Here is a 21,427-nt window from a genome sequence, read left to right as displayed (position 1 = left end):
TCAAATAAAGTGCCTTTATATTGTTTTAACCGTACCGTGACTTTGTTAATTGCAGTTTCCGTTGTGTTTGCCTTCATTGAAAAAACAACATATTGTGGATAGTGTAATGTCAGTTTTGTTTGCATATTCCAATATGGTATATATATATATGTACGATGGATGTTGGCTTCTATGACGTTACATGCAGTAACTTACATGTGACGAAGGATCTGAAAAAAAAAACACTTAACATATTTGCGTCGACGTTTTCAAAAACACAGAAAGGATAAAACACTATATGTTGAACATTTGGATACACTCTCTTATAATTAATAAAAACATATATTGTATTACTAAACCACAACTTTTTTTTATTTATATTTGTTTTTAAGCATTGTTTTTCGAATACAACTTCGAACAACTGTTCCGATGAGATTTTTGGTAAAGTATTGTGTTAAAAATTATACTAAATTATAGACTTAATATCAATGTTCTTCAAAAGCAGAGTGAAAAATGAAGAAATATGTATTGTTATTGATTTGTTTATCATTTACATAATTTATTTGCATTAAAGTCTGCATTTCACTGAGGCATTAAGGACGTATGCTGCAGTTTTAATGAACATTTTGTTATACCTAGAATGTGTTTAAAATTAAACTTAATTGTGGTTTTAATATCAATTTTCGTCAAGGGTAGGCATATCAACGGTATTAGTTTTAATTCTTGACATGACCTAACCAATTTACGGCATTTCATCCTTATGCATAAATTCTATAAGCAGTAACATATTATTGAATTGCTATGAAAATATTTATGAAACACATTTTTATGTAAACAGTTTGTGTACGATAAAAACATAATCCAACAAAATTATTACAGTGTTATGACAACTTTTACATGCTACAAAAACGTTTGCATGTAAAAAGAAATACTAGAGAAGGCAAGTATGACGTATATGTTAAACAATCATTCACTACCTACATGAAGTTCGTTATCTATAATAAGTTTCTGAAATTATAATTACCTATTAGCCTTTGATACCACTGTAATGTTATAATACTGATATTTTTTTTAAATCTTCACTAACTCACATTTTCTTAAGTACTGACTACATTTGAAAGACGTGCACGGAAGTTTTTATTAGTTTTTGTTACTTATAAAATAGTTTTTGATAGATTGCTAGATCAATCTTTTGCTGAGGATGACCGGTGTTGTCATTTTGTATTGGGCCTAAAATAATAGGACTTTTTCAACTTGTGGGTTTTAGAACAAAAATGATAATACCTTAAAATACCTTCCCGCGTATAGATTTCATCCAAACATACCCAAATTCATGAGTTATCAAACAATAAGACAGCAAAAGGAGACCAATTGGTCACTAGTTTCGTTTGTTCACTGCAGTTCGAAATTCTTGCTAGTCAAGAATATATATGAGATTCAGAGCTTATTTTATGAATTAGCTCTTCCAGGCGGTGGTGGCCGTGCGCAGGTAAGAAGAACGCGCCATCAGAAAAGTATTCGCTTGCATGATCTGTTAAAGGGGCCTTTTCGCAGTTTTTGGCATGTGTCGAAGTTTGCCATTAAATTCTTAACATTGATCAATGTGAACATTCGATCAAAACATCTCCAGTCAAAAAACAAGAATGCAATTTAAAAAAGAAAAACCAAGGTAGTCCTCAACTGGGCCTAGCCATGAACCCCTGGAGTCCTGGAGTAAAAAATCTACCGTTAAAACTACTCGGCCATCCGTACTTACACAATTAGGATTGTATTTTATACTTAATATAAGCAATCCTCGTAGTTTCACAAAATATAACGACAATAACAGAACTCTCAAAATTATTTAATCGTTTCGCGATGCAACGCTTTATAACTTTCAGGTTTTTAAATCGTAAAAATATGCGTATAGTTCTAACTTACATGGTATTTTAAATAATGTACTTTAATTAGCGTTCATTTTTCTGCTTTTATAATATAATGGTCTTGTAAAGAGTTTCAAATGATTTTATAATTGTTATAAACAAATTGTCTTTATCATTTTAACGAAGCACCATACATAATCATTCTGATAAAAATTTAAAACACACACTTCTTGAACCAATTGCTTAAGCATTAAAACCTATGCTCTGAACTTAATAACAATCTTATGTGTGAAATTCAGGACCAGTCTCGCACCCTATATTTGCAACTTGTTTCAAATCACTGGTTGGATGCTAGACCTGCGTGGAGAGTAATCCAGGAAGGAACACTATTATTAGGAAATCGGACTTTGAACTTATATGCGTTTATGTTCCATTCTTCGTTTATTCCAATGCAAAACGAAAAACGAAAACACGGTATATATTCGGACCATTATAACGATGCTTAGATTGATCATGGTATGCGCATATTGGCGCAGAGAGGGAATAGTACTTTTTATCATAAACCGTGCAAAAGAACACCGATTTGTGATCACCAATAAGCTATGCAAAATCGAGTAAATCATGAAAATAACAAACCTTCGATAAGTTTGAATATCTTCTAAACTCAAGCCAGTTCGTGTATGTATCGCCAAGGACGCAATGGGGTCGTGGTGAAAACGCTTAAAATCGGCTTCCAAATGCAAAGAATGTTTTTGAAGGCGACCTAACGTCGACCAGATTAGACATGTTCAAAGTAATACCCTCGTCAAACCGGACCGGCGTCCTCTACCACCAAAGAAACCAGTGTACTCTTGGAAAAGACGATGTGATTTTCAGAAATAAACCAGATACAAACAATATAATGCCGGGTTTCCTGCTATCGTTTTGAGCGTCGGTGGCGTTCTCACAAAGCGCCTTCATTGCATTTAAACTGAAATACATCATCTTTTACGTGGCGACGTCACGAAGTCGACACAATGTTAACTCAAGATTTATCTAAACTTGATACGAACGCTGTTTTTTACTGACAATGGCGCTAACGATCGGTCGCGTTATTTTGTCGAAATTTTACTTCTGTTGTGGTTTCGAGTTTTGAATTCGCGTGCGAATCTTTCAGTAATTGATTACTGCTGACTGAAGTGCTTTGTTTGTGATTTGTACAATTGATTTGGTTCGACGACCAAGAGCTAATTGAGTAAGTGTATTACCGCACTGTAACAGGGTATTGCAATATTCAAGCAGTGCTTAATGCACGTTCGTTTTCGTGTTAAATGCTTTTGTGTGTCAGCTTTTTAGCTACTTTTTTTCAGCCAATCCATTAATTTGTTGATGACCATATTTACTCGCGTCTGTTTCCAGTGTAAGGAATTTGTTAGGGTCATAATACCCTAGAACTGGTGACTTAGTAATGATGCCTTTGACCGTTAACATGGCCTTTTCCTGTGGGGCGTCCCACAGAACCTCTGTCTTTAGGAGGCCCTTTGGGGTGCGGTGACCTTAGTTTGGCGCGAATTGTGCCGTGTAGAATTTCGACTTTTTCGAGGCTGTCTGGGATCGGCAATTTTGAAAAGGCCTCTATTTTCTTTGGGTCGGCTTGAAACCCGGTGTCGGTAACCGTCACGTTCCAAAGAATTGTACTTTACTTACCCCGATTGTAGATTTTAGCGTATTGAATTTAAGACCGCGTCCGCACGCTCCTATCCATACCTGTGTTTAATTTTGATCATTTTCCTTGGGGGGGGGGGCGACCCCATACCAGGATATCGTCAACCAGGGGCAGAATACCTGGTAATCCATCGAATGTTCGTATACTTTTGACAAAATACGTCGCTGGAAGTCACGGAACCTTCCAGATAGGTGTTGCAAATGTACCGAGGTACGACGACTCGTCATTTAATTCAATACTTCAGTACCGTGTGTTAAGTTAGGTAAGCTATATAGCTCCTGACAATTTTGCAATAACGTCTTTAAGTGTTGACGTTGCATAAAGCGGACGTCGTATTGCGTTATTGAATTGTTTTGGATCAAGACAGACCCGTAAATTGCCGTTTGGTTTTTTAACAACCATGATTGGATTTACCAAGTCTGTTTGCTCTGATACATGCCTTGTTTACTTTGTCTTTGACTATTTGCTCAAGTTCTGATTTGAGGCGAGATTTTATGGCTTCCGGTACGCGTCTTGCTGGCGTCACCACCGGAATTGCATCTTCGCGACTGTGCTATTTACTTTTCCCGGGAGGTTTCCGATACCTTTAAATAGGTCGCCGTATTCAGACATTATCGCGATCGTGTGGGATAATAAAGGTACAACGCGTTGTGTGTTCAGGTTCTTCCTTTTACTTCAAATTCAATTATAAACATGACGTATATAAACAAAAACAAATATTACGTGACGTCAAGGACGTAATACACTAAAGCGCGGCGCGGCAAATAACGTTACGTTACATTCACAACATTCTGGGGGCCGCGAAAAGTGACAATTATTAACAATCAAAGGAGAATATGTATCATTACTTATGAAATCCTGAATCATGAAATCCTCTTAATATTAATTTAATTTTTTGAAAATCTTAAGATTGCAGAAACGCTAATTTGAGCCACAAGTATACACGTTGATTTGAAATAAATATCAAATAAGTATCACTCACTTTCTGAATCACGATTTCTTAACTGTCTCTCGTATTTCAATTACATGTACACTGAACTGTCTATTTTAGTCTTTCAATCACGATCGCGCGTTTAACTTTTAATACTTAAATGGTCTCTATTCAACATCACTGACTGTCTCTAATGGATAGAGTTTCACTATTGGTCTATTGGTTATTGCATGACTGGTTTTTTTTCTTCGCGGCACGGATTGAATCATCATTTCCGGTCATCAGCTCCAGGACAACAGCACGTTTCAAACGGATACGTGGTTCCTCATCGTATATCTGCACGACATCTCCGACCCGAATGCGTTTCTCGTTAGAGCCCGTTGTTGTGTGGAACTCTCTTAAGGCAGTTAAGTACTCCGACTTCCAACGTCCCCAGAATTGTTCGATGATGTCTGACTGCTGCTTCGCTCGATTGGTAAGTGTCGTCTGGGTACTTTGAATTTGCGTTTGAATTTGCATCATTTCATCGTCGGGTATATGTGTGTGAAGCGGTAAGTGACGTTATCAAGTCGTCGATGTTGGATGATACGTGCGTTAGCGGTCTATCGTTGATAACAGCTTCAATCTCTGTCACTATCGCCTGCAACGTTTCCATGGACACGTATCGTCTTTTGAGGATCTTTTTAGAGACGTCTTAGTGAGTCTGATGAGACGTTCCCAAAAACCACCGTACCATGATGCACGTTTGGGAATAAATCGTCAAACTGTTCCCTTTCTGCTGAGCTCTTCTTTTACGACTTTGGAGTTGAATAGCTTCTTGAGGTGATTAGCAGCAGCAATATAAGTCGTAGCATTGTCTGATATCATCACCATGGGCAACGAATTCCGGCTGGCAAATTCTCCGAAACGCTTGAAGGAACGAGTCGATTGCTAGGTCTTGTACAACTTCCAAATGGACGGCTCTTGTTGATGCGCATGTAAAAAGGCAGATTAAGCATTTCGTTTCACTTCCTGTAGCGTTCTTTAAAAATAATGCGCCTGTGAAATCTTCACTTGTGACGCTAAAGGGCGCTGACTCTGACTTTGGGGAGGGGAGGTGGGTCTGGTGTTGCATAGGGTACTCTTGTACACTGTACACATGTCCTCAGTAACGATCTTACACACTGGCGGATGGATGGTATCCAGTACTTCTGTCTGATCTGTGTAATGGTACTGTTAACTCCGGAATGAAGTTGGTTCTTATGGACATCGAACACAATCAATTTGGTCAGGACATGTTTCTTTGGTAAGAGGTAGGGGAATGTGGCATCATACTCTATGGGGGCGTTATGAATTCTACCACCACAACGAAGTAATCCTTGCTGGTCCAGGTACAATCTGAGTTGTTTAACAAGCGGTAAACGGGTACTGTTTGATTGAAGATTTTCTACTTCATCTTGAAAGTTAGTTGTTTGACACGACCTCAGCCATTTAATTTCTACCTCTTTTAGTTATGTTGCTGACAAGCTGTTGGTTAGTATTTTATCTCTTGGTCTTCTGCATTTGAGGATGAATCTGTGTACATAAGCGGTGACGCGTAGTAATTTCGATAAGTACTGTACTTCTCATGTTGATGGCTCTATGGACGCCCGAGATCACCGTGCAAGTTACCACGTTACCACATTTGTCATCTGCTGCGAACTCGTGTCTTAACTTTCAGATGCCGTCTGCAGAATTGATTGGTCGTATTTCCAAGTAGGCCATTCTTCTGAGTGAGGTAACCATGTCGGACCGGCGTTCCATAACTGGTTGTCAAGGTAGGTATCTGCTGATACACCACATGTCAGTGAATCTGCTGGGTTTTCATGGGTGGATCAATACCTCCATGGTGATTGATCTGTCAGCTGGTGGATTTCGTCTACTCGGTTTCGGACAAAGCGTTTCAATGATTTGGATGTAGTTAGCCAGTGGAGTACAATTTGGCTGTATGACCAAAATGTCACTTTATGTGGGGGTAGGGATTCTTGTAGGTGGGATAAAAGTCTGGCTCCAATCAATGCTGCCATCAGTCCAAGTTGGGGTAGGGTTGATGTCTTTTGTGGCGCTTCTCTGTTCTTTGCCATTACCAGTCTATATTGTGATTGGTCGCAAACGTAGGCTGCTGCTCCGTAGGATTTGACGCTTGCATCTACAAATATATGAAGGCTGGTTTCACTGTTCACTGAGAGTAAGAATTGTCGTGAAAATTTCACATCTGTCGCTCTGTTGAGGGATTTAGCTAGCTGGTTCCAGGTCTCGCATATATGATCTGGTAAAGCGGTATCCCAGTCATATTTGACTTTCCAACGTTCTTGAAGTACGATCTCTCTGCACTGACGGACACGGGGCTAAGTAGACCAAGGGGATCATAGATCTGGGATGAGTATTTTAGAATGGTTCTCTTCGTAACGACATCTAGGATTGGGATATTTTTCTCAGCAAATGACATTTCAAGCTTGGCCGGGTTCCATCTCATTCCAAGTATCTTAACAACTTCGTCCGTATCTAGCACATTCTCTTCTTTTGCACGGGATCTAATTGTTTCACTGTTGGAGTATCATGAACGTCGGGATTCTGTGAAGTAGGTTAGTAGATCTGACTCTTTCTTGAAGCTTTAAAGTATATTGTCCACGTATATATCTGTATCGATGACTTTGGCTGCGGACACGTGCTTGTTTATTTCAAGATGTTTCAAAATGGTCGCACTAAGCATGAATGGCGAGCAGGTGGCACCAAATAACACGGACTTTAAACAGTAAGTTTGTAATGGGCTGTTGGGGTTTGAAGTATCGCTTGTCCACAGAAATCTGGTAGCGTCTCGTTCTCCTTCATTTAATCCGACATGAAGGAGGGCATTCTAAATGTCTGTTGTGGTGGCGAAACCTTGGAGACGGAATTTCACTAGTATGGTGGTAAGGTCATTCAGCATGGGTGTGGTCGACTCTAAACAATCATTCAAGCTTGGGATATGGGAAGTTGTGCGGCAGCTGCAATCAGATACTATCCGAATGGGCGTGGTCGCTGAAGCGCATTCTCACTGTGTGGTGAGGAATGTAGTGGAGTTGTCCTGTGGGTAGGGTATCGTTATCTATTCTCTCAATATAACCACGTCGTTCCCGTTCAGCGATGATTTCGTCATATTTCTGGAGTAGATGGGGCTCTCTACGTAGTCTTCTCAGAGTACCGTAATTACTCTATGTTTTCGGACACTCTAAGTTTTCGGACACCCCCTTTTTTAGCAAAAATAATTATTTTTCGTGACTCTTATTTTTCGGACACACGAGTTTTCGTCCATAATTAATGTCTCTAATTTTTCGGACACTATATTTTACAGCGCTATTTTACCAAATTTCGGTCCTGTTTGCGATATCTATTGACACTTCGACCATCGGGTTTTACAACCAGATAAACATCATAAAACATGGCAAGTGCATGCCTGAGGGCAACGGACCATTACATTTGCGTTATTGGGTAAATAACCTTGTAAACCGGTATTAAACAATGGTTTCGCCCGACAGCATAAGCGTTATAACAATTACCAGGGGTAGTGCCAATTAAAAGTTCAATTATCTACCGCAATGACACTACCCATTCTCAGTAAAAAAAAACTGTGACAAATACTAAACGCTTCAAATTGTGATGCACCCTATTGAATGTGTTACGAACAATGGAAGGTGTTAGACAACAACTATCGGAAATGAACAAATTATTGCGTTAATTTCAGGTTCATTCTAGCGAGTATCGGTACATCACATGCTCATCTTTTAACTCGTTGTTTAAATAACAACCTTGTAGTTACTTTCTGTCAATTAAATTAAGCATTTAAAATTATTTAAAATGCAGTGCAAACAGATATAACTGTAAAATTTATACTATACGGCATGGTATTTTACAAGCGCGTGCTATCACCGATAGTCGTTGATGCAATTGACGCTATTTTCGGACACTTCAATTTTCGACTCTAAGTTTTCGGACACCTGTATTTTGTGAATATTTTTCGTATCTAAGTTTTCGGACAAGATTTTTTTAAATTATTTTTAAGTGTCCGAAATCATAGAGTAATTACGGTACTCTCGTTTCTTGCTTTCACTATGTCGTAGTTACCTGGGAAGGGCGAGTGGTCTAGTTTCCAAGGTAATTTGGCAGTTTAGCGTCCGTTCTCGTATTCTATGGATGAAGTCTGGTAATCCTTGAAATAGCGTGTCTTGTCTATATTCTCGTCGCTCTGAGTAACTCCCAAACTCTCCAGATTCCAAAAACGTTCTAATACATCCGTTGTCATAGGCGACGCCATTACGTTGAACACGTGATCTGTAGCTCGGTTGTTTTGTGCTTGGAAAGGTCCCGATAACAGGTAGCCGATCTTTGATCTCACGGCGGTGGGTCCATTTCCACGTACTATGTGGTCTTCAACGATATCCCAGTAAAAGTCTGCACCTATCAGCATCGAAATTGTTAATATGGATTTTCCTGTAACTGGATGGGCGAGTTTGAGACCTTGTAGATACGGTAAATCGGACACTGTTTGTTGGAATCTCTGGTTGAGGGGCGTTGAAATGGTAGGTACTATTAATACTCGTATCGGGATCTTCTGGCCTCTATCTGTAATAACGTTCACTATAGCCACATCTATTCGCTGTGCTTTGTTGCTAGTGCTCCCGAACGACGATATGTATATAGTTTATGTGCCTTGTATGGGGAGTTCAAGTCCCTTGGCTAATTGTTCCGTAATAAACGACTTCTACATCCTTGTCTGGAAGGCTCGTGCACGAATGAAGTACGGCTGTTTCCGGCGATGCAGTCTCGGCGTGTTTCGTCTTGTTGTCCTTTTCTCGTGATTTACAAATTGACATATGGTGTTCTAGCTTGAATAATAGGCATCGTCTCCTTCAACCGCATTTAGCTACTTGGTGAATGCCTAAACAGTTAAAACACAAGTGTTTCTCTTTGACTATTTTCAGACGGGATTCTGCATCTGGTTGGGTTTTACATTCATGGGATTTGTGGTTACTATCACAAAAGGCGAACTTTATCTCGGGTCTGTGTGATGAACTTCTGATTGAGGGTCTTGGGTATATGGGGGCGGGGTAATTTGTGGGGGCGGGTGATTTCCTATATTTCGCTACTGTCATCTTGTGGTACGTCGGTAGTACATGGGGCTGTTCTCTTCTCCTGTTGATCTCGGAAAGCTCGTGCGCGACACAGCTGGATATCCAGTTCCGCTGAATACGTGTCTGTTTGAAAGATCTCTTCCTCCAATCCCTCTTTCGCCGTCTGTGAAAGTATTTTCTCATTCAGTGTCTCTAGAATCGTGACTTTCGCTTTAATAGCGTTGAGAATAGCGTAAAAATCGGTCAATGAATCGTTTTCCTTAGATTGCTCGATTTTCTCCAAATATTTCTCATTGAAACGGCGGTGACCATCTCTCTGTATCTGTTGTTTCTGTAGATTCATTCTTTTGTAACGGCACCAATATCGCGATCGTGTGGGATAATAAAGATACAAAGCGCTGTGTATTCAGGTTCTTCCTTTAACTTCAGATTCAAATATAAACATGATGTATATAAACAACAACAAATATTACGTGACGTCCAGGACGTAATACACTAAAGCGCGACACGGCAAATAACGTTACGTTACATTCACAACAGACATGACATAATCCTGACGGTCTTTCTGTTCGTTGACCGCGTAGGTCTATTTTCACAGACCTAATTTAAGCGAGGTGTGAAGACCCATTAGGGGCTTTGCGCTATTTTCGACGTAAATCGTAGCCTGCGTCTCCGATTTTCGGTATTTGCATTTTAGGTTTACTTTGCCCCATACATTAATGTTATCGCCTGAGTATGATGTAAGCCTCGGTTTTTAATGGGCTTTGATATTGAGCGATTCGAATATTTTTTTGAGAGATTGTATAAACGCTTGATCCAGTATCAAATTTAAATTGTATATTATACAAATTGGGAACGATCCCTACGTTTGTAAGTGCTTTATTGGAAGCAGACTTGTGGTTGACTTACCGTATCTATGGAGTAAGGATGTATCCACGAATCGTCTCTCTGTGAACGTCGTACTGTGGATGATTATGGACACTGTCACCGTGATCGACATCATAAACTAATTTCGATTTGCACTTTCTTTTCCAATGTTTTTTTCTTATGACACCTGCTGCATATCTCTCCCCATGCTGGGATTGTGTCTGTTCTTTATGCGATGGTCATCCGCAGCGCTCACACCGTCGATCCCGTCCATTCCCACGATTGGGGGGCTGTTGTAGTTACCACTTTAATGGGCGTCGATCTTGATCGGCTGTCTTGTATCGCTCTCGGTCTCGACGATCTCGATCGGCTGCATTGTGTCGCTCTCGATCTCGACCTCCTCTTTCACCACGTGCTTGTCCATTACCACGTGTGCTTATTATGTGTATGTCTTGTTTTTGGTCGATTAATGACATTTGTTGTCTACAATACTCAACATTTTGTGATATTTGTATTGCTTTGTCAAGCGTCAAGTAATCGCCTTCGTTGATAAGTTGTTTATTGTTTGCGCCAAAAACAATTCGATCGCGGATCAATTCATCCTGTAACAGTGCTGAAAACCGACAGTCATCAATTTTTAGTTTGGGTCTTGTCACGAATTGTTCGATGCTTTCATTATTTTGATTTTCCTTGTAATTTTTACCTTGTGAAAACTGGATTTTATTTTGGTTTAACGTGATTTTGGAATTTTTCAGCTGTGTTTGTTCTTCTTCTGTCAAGGTCTAAGCTTAACCGATGTCTTGGCCTGTTTCACCGACCCACATTAGCAAGAAAGCTATATTTTCCTCCTCCGATTTTTCTTTTAAAGTAGCATTACTATTCAAAATCAACGAACATTTCGTACAATTGTTCGTAAAATAAACTTAACCAATTAAAAATCAGTGTTCCTTATGACAATTTTCGAAATTTCAACGTCAGATGTAGTCTGGTAAAATAGATGTTTGTAGATACAAAATGCTCGTTTTTATTATTATTTTGCATATCTATTCATACGACACATGAACACTAAAATGGTGTTCGTGTGTCGTATGAATAGATATATTCGCGGAAATTTATTGTGGCCACAAATAAATAAAAACGAGCATTTTGTATCTACAAAAATTTATGTAATCATACCACATCTAGCGTTGAAATTTTGGCTATTGCTATAAGGAACACTGATTGTTAAGGTGTTAACTTTATTTTACGAAATACTTAACGAAATTTTCGTTGATTTTGGGCGTTATAGAGACTAGGTCTAGGCAAAATTAATTTAATGTGTTGTTCAAATTTCTCCCACATGGATGGTAGATTCGAACTGTCCCAATCCGTGACTGGTGGCGTTATTCCAGATTGAGCCATTCCGTAGGTTTCAGTAAGTAATTCATCACAAATTGGTTATATGGTATTTATTAATCCGATTATGACGTGGGTAAATGTTTCCGTTCTGAACTTCTGACACCACGTCTTATGATTGATACACTATTGTGTATGTGACTTTTATAAACGTAAACTCAAATGAGTATTATATAATGATATAAACAACGCAACACACGTGACCACTTCGAAATTTAATATAAAAGTTCGGCATCAGAAATGGGGTACCAAGTTAACATTGTTGGAAGCTAAGGTACATTGCACTATACAAATGGTGGTATATATAGACTGTTTCATAATAGAACAGTGCCTTTTATATGTCAAATATGAATGACAGGCCAGTGTTACTGTATGTGCCATGTCTCATGTACCAGTGCTTATGTCCCTTCTCTATAATGTTTTCTGTGAACCTTTTGTGAGATTCAGTCTCTTGTCCGATGTGAGTCAAGCCGTGTACTGTAATGTCATACATGTATTGTCCAGTGAGAATTATAGATATTAAATATACAAGATATGTATTGGTCAATACTATAAATCCAGTAAACGTATTTGAAAATTGCTTACCATGCTTTCATTTGCTATTTGGCTGCCGAAAGACAAATTTAAATTCAAATGACTATTTTTTATCTACCAACCTGGTGAGTGTTATATTATATGTATTTGCATTTATTTATTTTTCTGCATTGCAAATTAATTTAATTATTTTGAAATATTGTATTTGTGTTCGTAAGACTGTGATGTGTTTTTCATCTGTTATTTTGTTTGTAGGTTTCAAAATTATATTATATATATTAATTATACATTCCGACAGACTTTCGGCGTATTAAATCATCGAACCTTGGGCGGCGTTTTACAACCCCTTATCCCACTACATATACTATCGTGTATTTAAACCATTATACTTATACAGGAACACATACGAATACCTGTGTAAACGCATACACCAACAGTAAGTTATAAATATGAACAAGTTGTAGGCGTAGCTTTTGAACATGCTATTTCAAGAACACACATGGACAACAACATAAATTTTACCTTAAATTGCTTTTGAGACATTTAGCCTATCAAAGTAAAGAGGAGTCAGCGGTTTCATGTTTTTTTTTCAAAATGGAGTTCAAAGTGAAACCGGATTTATTCTCCGTGTGTATAAATTTTAATCACGCTTTATCTTTATAAAGCCGACAAACGAAACATACTCATCTGCAAAGTGCGCTGCGCTATGGTCCAGTCGTACACGTATCATATGGACGACGACACCGATGTCATATTAGAGAACATTCGATTATTGCTTTGTCATTATTATATTGAAACGGAATGTTCGTGTAAATTTAAGTAATATCATTGTTACGAATCCATTAGAAACATGTTTATTGCCAGGATTGTAACTAAAACTTCTTCTGTTACATATTCCCAAAACAGAGTGATTTCTTATTGGTTGCGAACTATCTGTGTGAACCATTCATCGTTCTTATATATCGGCTGAAATAAGTATCTTATTTCACAAAAGATCAGCCATATTGTTACTTTAATATTTTCTTAAACAGACGACCTATATACTACAGTTTTCTTTTTCTATCGCGAGAATAACGAATCGTTGAATTTACCTAGTACATCAATATGAGCCTCATCTTTGGCTATAATCTGAAGAAATCTATATATTACATGGGTTGTTCTGTGCTTTGTTTTAATTCGTTTGCTTTCAATTGATCGAGGACACTCTTTGGAGTTAATGAAATCGCATTTTTAAAGACGGTCCAGAATTAGCCAGTCGCCGAGAGACACGTCTTCTGCAAAAAAGTTTATGTTCTATTTCAGTGCTTCTTGAAAGTGGACTTGCTCAGAAAGATCGAAGGTCCTGCAATAATTGGTTGAAACCTGGTATCGTCCTATTGTTTCAACAGGTGTCGCTTTACGCTTTGTATGATTATCCATTAGACATTTGCGAAAATCACCATATTGTATATATTGGCTTGACGTAACTATGTTGTTACTCTGCGCATCATTTAAATCTAATTTGAAATGCTTATTTACCGGATTTTAGAAATAAACAAACCATTTTTCTAAAGGTTATTTATTCGGAAGTGAAAGAAGAAAATACATGACGAAACAAGTACACGCATTGTATTGCATATACATATATAAAAAGACTGTTCCTATTGTCGAAGTGAATACAATGTTAAAACATCACTTTCATTCATGGCGATATTGAATATTTTGTGCATAAAAATGCCCCATCGAATTCGAAGTAAATTATTGCAAGTACATGTATACCCACTCATAATGCTGTCACATGTCAAGTGCATATAATAGATCAATGTTTTTATTTTAATTGACTTGACGGGTTGTTTATATCACGTGCCGTAAACAGAGGATTCGGACAGATATTATAATATTCTTTTTTATTTATGCTGAGTATTATTGGACAAAATGTTTTATAGGACCAAGTCTACAAGTATTCCATGATTTTACTGAAAACTTACATAAACATATCCGAAAAATACAAAGTAATGCTAACAAATGATATTTATAGTTATGTATTTCATTTATATAAATATAAATCCATATTAATAACATCAAGCATTTGTAACAGACATACATTTGACGCTGAAATTATACATTTGATGCAGGTATAACTTCCATCCGTTTTCAACATAATGCAAACGGGCAATGAATACAATACTCAGTAAAAAAAACACACGGTAAACAGATTCTTCAAAAACATTTCCCAGCCGAGTTCTTAAGTTATCGAAATAAGAACAGTAACTATGAGGTTGCAAATCCTTATTAAATAAACACATGCAAAATTATAGCTGCCTCTGCTCTCTTGGTCGAACAGTTCCAATTTGGACAAACTCGTATTTACCTCAAGTCTGTATTACACTGATATTGAGCATTTCTGTTTTTAAACCGACTCATGTTCTGTTAAATAATGAAATTATTGACTGAACGTTTGATGCCGAGTCTGGCTTGTCATATTTAGCGTTCACGCGGACAGTTGTCTTTAATGGTGCAGGATTAAGGAACGTTTTATGAGCGCGACTTGTGTCCTTTTGATACCGTTTATCTTTAGATTCTGCATCACTTGATGTGTCAGAGAGAGCCAAAGCTCCAGCAACTACTTTCGCATCCCCCTTATACTGTTCACGATTATATTCATCAGGATTAAGTCTTTTACTTGGCATGCCATATGCATTATCGACCGGGTCAGTTTGTGTAGGAGTGTCTGAAAATAACCTTCGAGTTTCGCCTATCTCCAAATTACACACTCGGCATATATCTGAGCGTATGCTATTGTTAATGACGTTAAAATGAACACTCTGTCTGGGAGAACCTTTTACACTCTTGCCTTTTCGCCTCTCTTCTACCGTCTCGATAGCGTCATTTGTTTGTCTGTTGGAAGTCGTATTATTAGGTTCGGATTCCAATACAAATTCATCATCCGCCATAGAAACTATTGAAGACAACCGTTCTCTTTTCAAAAGTGTATTGGCCTCTTTGATTTTCTCTTTCCTATTCTCCAAACGAATATTCGCAGATATAGTTTGGTCCCTCCGAACTACGACCTCTCTGGATGAGTACTCTTCTTCGTAGTCTGTGAATATTGACGACTGTGCGGAATCGTTTTCAGAGTTTGGATACTCCGATGTGGTGCTGAGGTCAGTAAAAGAATCTGATACATCGGATGCTTTAGTGCGGAGACGAAAATTCTGGTGTCGACAATAGCAACATTCGAAAGACAAGAACATTCCTTTTCTATCAATGAGACCTGGGGTTAAATGCGCGTATTTTTCTTGCAGAGATGCAATAACTATTTCTTCCAGTTTTTCGTTTGATTCACGTATACTTTCCGTAACGTTCTCCCAAAACAATTGTGTAAGTTTACTACTATACATATTATCTTGATTACCCACAAGTTCGAATGTTTCTTCACTAATTATCTTCTCGCTCCACAGTGTATAAACTATATCTCTTATATCAACTGTTGCCTTTAATACACATATTGCACATTTCGCTTTGTTTTGATTTTCTTTTTTTATCTGACTTAATGATATGTTAAATTTGTTACATAACTCTTCATTTGCAGGATCTTCTTTCATGACGCTTAGAAACTTAATAATAGACGGTGCCCGGTTTCTTATTTTAAATATAAGTGCACGGATCATTTCATGGTTGGTCTGTTTTGAACGAATTGCCTGGTAATCATCAAAAGTAATGCAATCACATTCAAATAGACGGTCCAAAATATGCCCATCGTCCAGACATAAATCCCGAAACAGGCTGAAATTTTTCCTCAATGCCTCTTGCATGTGGACTTGTGTTAACAAATCTATCGTTACGGCGGAAGGTCCTGCAATGTAACACGATGGGTTTTATATTGTAACAAATATTACATTCTATAAACATTCTATATACAATATTTCGAACGCATCAGTCATTCGTTTGTCGTAAGCTTATACACTATATCTCATACACCTGTGTTTAGAAAACTGTTTGTATGAACGTGTTTATGTCGAATTGTAATACACATATATATTTTTACCCGTCAATCCGTTTTAACCTTTGTCAAAACTGGACGGATTGGTAAAAAACTATTACATACCCGCTTTAGTTGGCGACAAGGTTTGTTTCCTCTTTGGTTTAGTTTTTATGTTGGCTAAACTTCGAACTAATTGTTGTATTTCAGTGATTGCTATTTTCAAAAAATCAATATCTTTATCCATTTTATCCATACGTGTTTTCATCGAATCCTGCAATACAAAATTCAGATGTATTTTAACTGTGGTAAGTACTGAGCTATTTAATCAAAGTGTGTCTATTATTAGGAGGTTGACCAATCATACGTGTTGGATACAGTTGCTCATTCAATTAACTGTAAGCTGTATTTCTTTAATAACACTTGAAATGCCCTAATGTGACATATGATTATTTGTTTTTGTATTAGTACCTTCATGACATGGTAACAGAGTCAAAGTTAATTAACAAAATTAATGTGTTTTTTTTCAATTTACCGTAATCTATATACGTACGTTAATGTTACAGGAACAACGAAGGGTGTGTTGAATGTTTAATCGTTCATAAATCGTAATAAAAATGAACAGTTTCTATATACACTTTAAACTTAACACCGTATGTCTATAAATATCAGCTTTAAAATTCTATATCTTATCTCAATGTTTACATTTTGGTCGACCTCACGTATACGCTTTAGTCGACTTTATTTGGGGTGTATACGCAGATTCATAAACATTTATGTTGACCTAGTTTGTATTAAAACATTGAAAAGTGTTCTATTTTATCGATATATAAGTTGAACTGTGATTTAAAGAGATAACATTGTATATAAATGAACATGTCATGTGTGGTTTAATAACGAAAACAAAGCTACATTACAATCCGAGAGGAACAAAACCTTAAGCATAATTTCATTTAAGAAAAAATTGCTGTCATAACTATGCCGTCGACTATTCCAAAGTATTATCATACATAGATAAAACTAAAAATGTTTGCGATACGTAAAGCAATTTATATCGTATTTGTAAGTAATGTTTATTTATTCACTGTAACTAACTTCTCTTTGATATTCCGCAGGCCTGTTCATTGTCCTGAAAGTTTAAACGATCTTTTTGTATAACTCGAAAACAAAAGTACAGGTAAATGTATTATTTCCCTTCTATATGAAATATCCATTTGTTTTCTGTGAGAATTATGTTCTCTGTCTAATTAAGATTCAAAAACTAAAAAACTAATTAAACATCAATATCTAAGCATTTTCTGATAAAAAATTGTATCAACAGTTTGTAAAGAAGATACATTTTCAAAAATAACATCATAATTATACATGTTTTTTAGAATTTGTGAATATTATCCAATAATCGCAAATTAACATCAGAATTATACATTTTTTTTAGAATTTGTGAATATTATCCAATAATCTCATAGTACAAGTTTTTGGTTAGAAGTCAATAACAATAATTTAAAGTTCACAACCCCTTGTTCCGAAAATTTTTATAAAAATATATCATTTGCATAGTAATTCATTAAAGCAAACAGAAAATGCTTTCTGAAACCCTAAATATTATTACTGCAATCATTTGTCATCAATAACTTATGTTTTAAAAAATCATTGGTTCATGCAACAATAATCATATAGCCTATTTTCCAGTATATTCAGCCACTATTCAGAGTCTATTTACTTTTTATTCTGAATAAAAACATTAAAAAAAAGTAAGACATGTATTTAAACATTTTATTACAACTTAACAACAAAAAGGGAAAGTAATGGACATATCAGGTACTTCCTTAGTAACATGACGATTCTAGGATGGCACCCCAGCAACCCAGTGATTAGTTAATATCTTCCAATCAATCTGTTATGTCATCATTTTTTTCTAGGAAAACATTTTATGTTTGTAATATTTATTTGAATAAATTATTTTGTTTAGACTAATAAAGACAAACGTACTGATTTAAAGTGAATATTTTCAACATTATTTGCATTTTATTTTAAATGTGTATAAAATTTATCTAAATCTTTACAAAAGTTTTTTTCCAAAATATATATAATATGTACATTTTGTTTACCAGAAATAAATGTGATAGAATTTCTAAAAAACGAGGAAATAACTCAAGATTTATCAGATATGTGTCATAATTTCCAAAATAAATGGGTGGTCGAAGTTATCAGAATTAATAAAACTATCGAAAAGAAGGATAAACTGAAATATTTTTTTTCAATATTTAATGTATTTTATGCGCTAAATTTGAGGCGTCTTTTGAAAGCAATACTATAAATAGGATCTGGCACGAGTTGTCATATCATACCATATTTTATTAAACGAGCTCAGGAATTTTGTTAGTAAGCGAGCCTTTGGCAAGCTTACTAACGAATTTCCCGGACGAGTTTAATAAAATATGGTATGAAATGACAACGAGTGTCATATCTTTTTATCACATGCTTTTAAATGAGCAAATTAAATAAATATTTACGCAACCAAAATTATAAATCCCGAATGTTGTTTACATTTCGTGACGTCATTTGACGTTGCAACGTCATTTCAGCAAAATAACAAAATGCGATTGGTCAATCGAACGAAAACTAAGCCAATGAAAACGCTTAAAAAAAATATACAGATGTGTAATATAAAAAATATTCGTAATGGTTATATTACATGGGAAACAGGGTATGGCATGTGATAAAAAGAGTTCCTTACCAAAATCAAAGTTACATTACTTTTAAATCATTTACTAATTGTAGAAAAGTAGTAGAATATTTTCGGAAAAGTTAAGAATTTCGACCAGAACTTGTCTGATGACATTTTCCGCATGGTTACGGAAATTATCGATAGTCGGGTTCCGAAAGAGAATGTCGCGGTTTCCAAAAACCAAATGACTGCACCCAAAGATTTGAATGTTACTGACTAGTTGGTTGATAAATGTATGATTTTGCTTCTCATTTAATGAAGTGGCAATTTCAAGGCCGATACACTTGAAACGTGAGCTATTATGTCCTATTCTGGCCAATGTCTATCAATATATCTGTACGATCGGCAATTTCCGTACCCACTCAGACAATGTTGGGAGACACAAAATTTAATCAAAATTTTTATGTTTTCCGCAAGTATTCTACTACTTTCCTCCTGGTGTATACCAATAAATGAATGATTTCAAGTAATAGCACCTTGATTTCAGTCAGGAACACTGTCAATAACCGCGAAAACAAATATTCCAAACTTTTTGGTTTACAATTTTTGTGATGTAAATAGCTTGCATGCAGCATGAAATTTAATGTTCTGTCAGATAAGTGTTTAGAATATCTTGATTTGATAATTTTGTACTGTTTAATCTAACCAAAAATGAGCTCTTAAACGTTATTTAGACCCATGTAAATAAAGTAATAAAGAACAACTTTTTGTTCACTACCCGAAATGTGACGTCACGAATTGCCTCCCTTGTTTGTTCACGCTAGTGTAATATGCATTCACTGACAACGGCTGATGCTATATTTTCTATGCCCACTCATATATATTTATTTCTCAAATGCAATATTATTTCTGGTCATTCAATAAAACTGTATTGTTGCAATATGCTTGCATTCAGCTACAGTACTAAGTAAACGCGAGTCCTACATTTCGTGCACCTTAGTTTTACGAACCCGGTGAGTTTAAGTATTAAAATTGTTCATATTCATAAAATAATGTTTATTATTGTATATTTAGAATATTCCGGCATTTGCGTACGTTAAACCCATATTAATTTATAAGCACATCTTTTATTTTATATTCATGATACCGACCAAGGTTTACAATACCAGTATGATATACATTATACTGAATTAAAACAAGGTAATCATGGTACCTGTTATACACCACAGCTTCCAAACAGATTATTTGATTTCACACCGAGTCAACGAAAGGTATAAACTCGCGTATACTTGCCTTTTTTATTTGTATAATTTTCTTCCTGTTTCGTTATGTATGCAGAGATAAAATTACATTTATTATAACAATCACGTGCGGTGCGCTAAGTAAATTTAGTCTTATAACTGTGGGTTTATTTATACCACCACGAAATATACAGCGTAAATATTTATAGTAACATAGAAAATCAACATCAACGAATATTTCGCAAAATATTTCGTAAAATAAAGATATCCCATAAAAATCAGTGTTCCTTATAGCAATAGCCAAAATTTCAACACTAGATGTGGTATGGTAACATAGATTTAAAAGGGCCTTTCCACGTTTTGGTAAATTTACATAATTAAAAATAAATGTTTCCGATTCGCAAATTTCTGTTGCAATTATGATATTTGTGAGTAATACTGAACACTAACCATGCTCTTAAATATCCATTATGTGCACCGTTTGACGATTTAAAAACATGAGAATTATAAAGCGTTGCAACGCGAAACGATTGAATAATTTGGAGAGTTCTGTTGTTGTCGTTATATTTTGTGATATTACGAGATTTGCTTATATAAAGTATAAAATACATACTAATGGTATGAGCACGGATGGCCAGTTGGTCTAATTAAGCGGTAGACTTTAACTTCAGGGCTCCGTGGGGTCAGTGGTTGGAGCCCCGTTGAGGGTTACTTTTATTTCTTTCTTTAATTTTATTCTTGTTTTTTTTACTGGAGCTTTTTAGATCCAATGTTTACATTTGTGAATATAAAGCATTTAATGACAAACTTCAATACACGCCAAAATCTGTGAAAAGTCCCCTTTAAATGTACTTAAAGATTTAGAGTCAACTACAAAAGTGTAACAAACAAGGACTAGCCTTCTTGTTTACCAACAGCCAAACGAGTGCGCAGAAAAAAAGTGTTTGTCTTTGTTTTTACACATTGCCAAAATAAGAATGATATCTTTATATACTATGCACAGTTCATATATTTACCTATTGGCTTACTAAATTGTCAACAGGTATGAATATGTTTTTGTATGATAAATGTGTAATGCTTGTGTAAACAAGTTCACTAGGAACGATATTTTAGTTCATCTTATTACAAAAAAATACATCTTTTAAAAAAGATAAT

The 21,427-nt window shown here is 36.1% G+C and overlaps 2 protein-coding genes across 5 annotated transcripts in view; one reads left to right on the top strand and one right to left on the bottom strand.

The window, feature by feature from the left end:
• LOC127868154 (E3 SUMO-protein ligase CBX4-like) overlaps positions 1-21,427 on the top strand; it is a 175,071-nt gene that overhangs the window by 88,779 nt on the left and 64,865 nt on the right. The window lies entirely within an intron of this gene.
• LOC127868152 (uncharacterized) lies at positions 13,945-20,343 on the bottom strand. Of its 4 annotated transcripts, XM_052409777.1 has the most exons (4): positions 20,245-20,330; positions 17,459-17,492; positions 16,490-16,637; positions 13,945-16,237 (listed from the first exon to the last, which is right to left on the bottom strand). In XM_052409777.1, exons 2-4 carry the CDS (start codon positions 17,486-17,488, stop codon positions 14,802-14,804), a joined length of 1,614 nt encoding a protein of 537 aa, XP_052265737.1. In that variant the 5' UTR covers positions 17,489-17,492; positions 20,245-20,330; the 3' UTR covers positions 13,945-14,801. The 4 variants fall into 4 exon arrangements, with proteins under 4 accessions (XP_052265737.1, XP_052265739.1, XP_052265741.1 ...); XM_052409779.1 differs by lacking the exon at positions 17,459-17,492 and having other exon boundaries at positions 20,245-20,343; XM_052409781.1 differs by lacking the exon at positions 16,490-16,637 and having other exon boundaries at positions 20,245-20,338.

This window comes from Dreissena polymorpha, chromosome 2, assembly GCF_020536995.1.
Source record: "Dreissena polymorpha isolate Duluth1 chromosome 2, UMN_Dpol_1.0, whole genome shotgun sequence".
NCBI classification, from domain to species: domain Eukaryota; kingdom Metazoa; phylum Mollusca; class Bivalvia; order Myida; family Dreissenidae; genus Dreissena; species Dreissena polymorpha.
Note: the sequence above shows the minus strand (reverse complement) of the source record. Positions and strands in the feature narration are given on the sequence as shown.

Bases quoted from the DNA above. Each gene is read 5' to 3' on its own strand.
- LOC127868152 (XM_052409777.1), bottom strand. From the start codon at position 17,488: ATGAACAGGCCTGCGGAATATCAAAGAGAA. The intron at 16,638-17,458 runs GTTAGTTACAGT...TTTGTATTGCAG, and splicing joins CTGCGGAATATCAAAGAGAA to GATTCGATGAAAACACGTAT. The intron at 16,238-16,489 runs GTATGTAATAGT...GTTACATTGCAG, and splicing joins CTTGTCGCCAACTAAAGCGG to GACCTTCCGCCGTAACGATA.